Genomic DNA, 5,555 nt, shown 5'->3' with positions numbered 1-5,555 from the left:
GTGCGACTGTGACAATGTCAAATACTGCCAGCGGCTTTTAGAGACAAATTCAGAGGAATACAGCCTGTCTTTATTTACAGACAGTGACTCAACTGGCTGTTTGACATGGGCCAAATCCCAACTAGTCATTAGTGTTAAAAATTCTACTTAGAAATAGTTTACAGTCATGCAATATATGAATTACTTTATGAGGGACACCGCTGATACAAATCATAAAGGAGGAAGACGAGGAGGTGTTTGGAGAACCGAAATTCGAGCAAAACAAACGGAGAAGTTGAGGATGTTCTTTGACCTGCGGAACTGAGATCCTGGTTTTGAAGCTGTAATGGAATCTAAATAACTTTTCTCTGTATCTTACCTTATCTTACCATGCATAGGGGATGGATACTCCGGAGGCTCCCAGTCTTGATTTTAACATTTTTCATCATTCTCTACGTGGACTTTCAGTTGCGCACCAGCGGTCTCCCCAAACTCAATGTGATTCAGCATCCATCGCCCGGTGCGCTCCACCGCTCCATCCAGCAGCCTCCCTCCCCGGCCGGGCACGCGCCAAACCCGGCCGGCAGCCCGCAGATCACCGCCGGGAACGGGCGACACCGGGGCGCAGGCCCGCTCTCGGGGACAAACCGGGTTTCTTCTGAGGGTGGACAGGTCACCCCGTGGAAACTCAAATTACAGGACGTCTTCATCGCCGTGAAGACCACCGGGAGGTTCCACAAGACGCGTCTCGCGCTCCTGTTGGAGACATGGATCTCCAGGACCAAGGCGCATGTGAGTGTCCGCTCCGTTAACGTTGATGCGGAAACCTCATATAGTAGGCTACATTTTGACATTTAGCATTTAGCAGAGTGCAACAGTAGAATAAGCTTCAATTCCGAGTAGATCACTAAAATTAGAAGCAACCAAAAATCTGGATTGCAAAAGTTCAAAAGTCATAGTGGCCTGATAATATTCCTGTGACCAGAAAATGTAGTGTAGTGTGGTAAAATATAATCCCATATCTGAAAGAGAGTGACATGTAAAGTTACATAGATGTTCATATATTTTGATAGCAGACATAGGCTACTATATAAGGGGTACAGGCAGAAATGGCCAATTATTACATCCTGTATATGTCATTTCCATATATAGGGTGTTATATTTCTAAATGGGATAGATTGAGCTCATTTAAAGCCATTATTTCATGTATTTATGTCTCTTAAGGCATACAGGCCTAATGATGAAATGGAAACATTTACTTCCTTCCTGCTGTGAGGCTGCATGTGAGGAAGGCTGAGCTGAGCTGATCTCTTTGATTGACTTGACTGATTGGTTGAGTGAGTCAGACTGGATGAGTAGTTGATTTGTTTATTGGTGGACTGATCACTGCTTTATTATCCCCTAATAGGGATAATCACAGTGTCAAATGTATAGTGGGAAAACATGCAGATGGAAACTGTAAAAATCCCAAGATACAGAGAGAAATGTGGAAAAAATTAGCAAATTACAACCTGATGTGAGCGTTCATGTTCTGTGTCTGAAAAAAACAAAACTTCCACCTGTCTTCTCACTGACATCAGTAACACCATAGTGTCTTGGATAACAGGGATGTAGTTTGTTAGAGGGATTTCACTCTCTGACCAAAGAGAAAAGTCAAAAATGTCTTTGTCATCACCATTTGAGGAGGTTGAAGTTTGGTTTAAGGTCCAGTGAGGTTGAGGATCAGTTTGCAATCAGCTGTTTTGGTGAAAGCTGAGACGAGTTCTGAGGAGCCTGTTAGAGAGCCTTGCCTTTGGGATTTCTGATATTCTGTCATAATATCAGACCCACACTATACTGTATGACGAGCTTCACTCCAAAATGATATATCGAACACTGGATAAAACTGACTCCCTCTCTTACAAGATGATGGCTGGTGTGAAAGTAAAGCCCATTATGGTTTGCTGTTGAATTTGTGAGTCAAAATAAGGTCTTTGCTTACAAATTTCCGGTTCCGAGTTCCGGTTTTGAGGATAGAATCAGCTTTGCTTTTGAATTATTGATTGCTGAATTTCAGGTAACAGTACCCGCTTTTCTTTCCTTTCCTCTTTCTTTTTCAATGCAATTTGAATTCAGTTCAAATGTGCTTTATTGGCATGAAATACAAAAGAACTTATTGACAAAGCAAAAACAACAAATAACAGATTCTGACCAGATTCAGGTATCTTTTCGCTCTCTTTTCACTCACTCTCTCAGTCTTTCTATCTGTTTATCTTTCTCTATGCCTGTCTGTCTGCTCTCTCTCCCTCTCTCTCTCTCTCACACACACACACACACACACACACACACACACACTGTAGGCTGGTTGCTGGCATGTTAGTTGCCCTCTCAGCGAGGCCTTGCCAGCTCCAGTCGTATCTATGAGTGGCTTGTCAAAACAAATTCCCAGCATGCTGCTAACAAGGCAACTCTCTCCCAAGAACATCTGTTCATCTCTGCACTCTGCATCGCTAGTCTGCAGCGGTTTGATTTGTCAGAGTTGGCCAATAAAACCAGAATCAATTTCATCTTCAAGTGCAATAAATGTAAATGAATCTGTCTTGGTGGCATCGGTCCAGAGAAACACCAACAACTTACAGATTTGACAGGACATGCTGGTACACACACTAAAGATACAATGCTGGGAAATAAATCAATATTATCGTTTATCGACTTCCAATAGAATCAAATCGTAATGAAACAATGATATTGAGTTATCATGATACACTAAATCAGTGGTTCTCAAACTTTTAGACTTGTGACCCTTTAAAATGAAGTGATTTCACCCAAAAAATGATTTTCCCTTTTCAGGTCGTTTCATCTGATTATCAGATCAGGCCTAGAAGCTGAAAACTATTCAGTATTTCACAAGAAAAAATCAAAAATTTGTGAAAAATCAGAAAAGTTACACATAATAATACATTTGTATGGTATAAATATGTTTTTTTCCTATCCCATAAATCATCTCGCGACCCCTCCAAAATTATTTCGCGACCGCCTGGGGGGTCTCGACCTCCAGTTTGAGACTCACTGGTCTAAATGAATAATCAAAAGCAAATACTACTTAAAATCTCTCACAAAAATGAGATCTGAACCAAATTGGGGAATATTATTTGAAAATTAGTTTGATCATACTTTATATTACCATCCAGTTCAATGTGATGAGCATCAATTTAATTATTTAACATGTGATTTTTCATGTTTGCAGATATTGTTGCATATCAATATCGAATATTGACATACAACGATATACTATGATGATATACTACAATATAATCAATATCGACAGTAGACTCAACACACAATATCACTGTGTTTGTTTTGCCCTGCTCAGGGCACCAGATGGGTGGGGGTTACCACATCATAACATTTAGGTAATGACAAGTAAGCTGTCAGTCACAGAAAAGTTTACTAGATTGCCTTTCAAATACTTTCCTGTAATCTTCTTAACTTTCTGACACTCATTACCTTTTTTTTTGTCAAACCCCACCCACCTGGCACCAAAGTAGTTGGAAACACACAATGAAAAGCATTTAAAAATACTATTTGACCAGATTTGAGTCTGAATTTTAGAGTGTAAACCCATGCCAATTTATGATGTGATCCAGCAGTAACCAATCACCCCGCTCTGCTTCCTCATTGTCATTCTCGTCGTTCTGTCAGCTGGGCGGTAAAAGCTCAGATTAGTCTTGTTTTATTGCTTTGAAAAAGTGATTTTTCACACTAAACGCCTCGCAGCTCTGAAGAGGCTTCAGATGCCTTTGATAAGTGGCCAACGTCAGGGGCAATTATCACCTCTCCGGGCCGTAAATGACTTCTGTCGCTTATATCGCATCCTGTTGAGTAATGGAAACCACGTGGCTTCATGTCACACACACACACACACACACACACACACACACACACACACACACACACTCTGTCCCTGATACCTGGAGTATCATGTTTTTAATTCTCCCTGTTTGTATCTGTTTTTGTGTCCCTTGTTCTTCTGTAAAGCATCCTGTGACAAGCCTGTTTGTTAAAATCGCTCTATAAATACACTTGATTTGTGTTTTTTGGAACAGAGCTGGCTTCCTCTATTTAAATGAGTGAAACCATTAGCAGTGGGCAAGAGAGAGCGTTCATCTTGCCTGACTGCATCGGTCGATGACGATTAGTTTCGCATTTTCCGTCCCGTAATGGAGAAAGACTCGACTGGGAAGTGATGATTTTTAATAAGTCGTTTATTTTGAGAGCAAACGAGGATATTCACTGCTGAAAGGGGATTTTAGAGGGATTTTACCCCTGCTTTGGCCTGGCTTAGCAAAGTTTCACTTCAGTATATATGTATACACACACAAACACACACACACACACACACACACACACACAGGAAGCTGTGCAGGCAGGCTGTCTGGGCCGAGGGGAAGCAGCAGACTTTGGTAACAATACTGAAACGGAAGTTGGTCAGAGAACAGGAAGTGAAGAGGCAGATTGTAGAACAGGCTGAACCTCACCTCAACCCCCACACACACACACACCCACACACACACACACACACCTACACACACACACACACGGTCACAAGGCACTGGCCACTTCTCCAGTCCATTTTGCAGGATGAGAAATGACTACGAACCAGCAAGCCAACTAGGCCGAGCGGCTCTGAAGGCAGAAATAATCTGATTGGTTGAGTTAAACCTCAGTGGGCGGAGCCAAAGAATCACAGTTTTTCTGGCTAAGTAACATTAGACTGAAGCTCAGTGAGAAAGGCAAAGGTTAAGAGAGGAGGAAGCTAATATTATGAAGCCTAGTGCTCTGCTACTAACTGAAAAATACAATCTAACCATACTAAGTTCTCTATGTTGGGTCGTCCATCCCCGTCTTTCCTGTCTCTCTACTTTGATCTGTTCAATAAGGGCAAAAATAGGCATACCCAAAATAAAATCTAATAAAAAAAACCAAACCGTTAGCTAGTTATCCTAGCCGAGCTTCCAAGTTCAAAGTAGCCACACTAACGTTAGCCTATAGATATCTAGTTAAGCTAGTTAGCTAGCCTTCGAACCTTTCAGTGTCATGAATGCCGTAGACATGAATGAATACATAAATAAGTCATTTGATTTATAGTTTGACCAGAGTTCCTTCTTTGCTATTCAAGTCTGCCAGTTAGCTAACTTTGCAAGCTAACTTCTTTAGCTCTGAAAAACTGTGGTTCATTGGCTCCGCCCACTGAGGTTTAACTCAACCAATGAGATTATTTCTGCCTCCAGAGCAGCTCTGCTTCCAATAAATGTTTCCAATCTGCCATTTTTTACAGTAACTTACCACAAACGGGTAAATGATGCCTCTGGCTGGTCAGGTTGTCAGCTCTTTGGCATGCAGTCATGTGGATGTCCAATGATTTCTATAAATGGTTGGCTGGCTGGTGAATTTTGGGACTTACCATCAGCTGTGGCCAATTAAAAAAGTTAGTTTCCTGTTTCTCTCATTTGGCAGCAGCCCCAGACACTCAGGACTGTTTTAATAAGGAACAGTATTGTATTGTAATCTCCTGTAAACAATTCATTCTGCCTTGG

At 41.5% G+C, this 5,555-nt stretch overlaps 1 protein-coding gene across 1 annotated transcript in view; it reads left to right on the top strand.

Annotated features, from left to right (window-relative positions):
* The window catches only part of mfng (MFNG O-fucosylpeptide 3-beta-N-acetylglucosaminyltransferase), a 36,804-nt gene continuing 31,249 nt past the window's right edge, over nt 1–5,555 (top strand). The window contains exon 1 of the mRNA XM_078282665.1: nt 1–771. Coding sequence (XP_078138791.1) covers nt 370–771 — 402 coding nt within the window. The 5' untranslated portion in view covers nt 1–369. The remainder of the gene's footprint in view (nt 772–5,555) is intronic.

This window comes from Centroberyx gerrardi, chromosome 3, assembly GCF_048128805.1.
Source record: "Centroberyx gerrardi isolate f3 chromosome 3, fCenGer3.hap1.cur.20231027, whole genome shotgun sequence".
NCBI lineage: Eukaryota > Metazoa > Chordata > Actinopteri > Beryciformes > Berycidae > Centroberyx > Centroberyx gerrardi.
The sequence above is the reverse complement of the archived record's forward strand: the minus strand, read 5'-3'. Positions and strand labels throughout refer to the sequence as shown.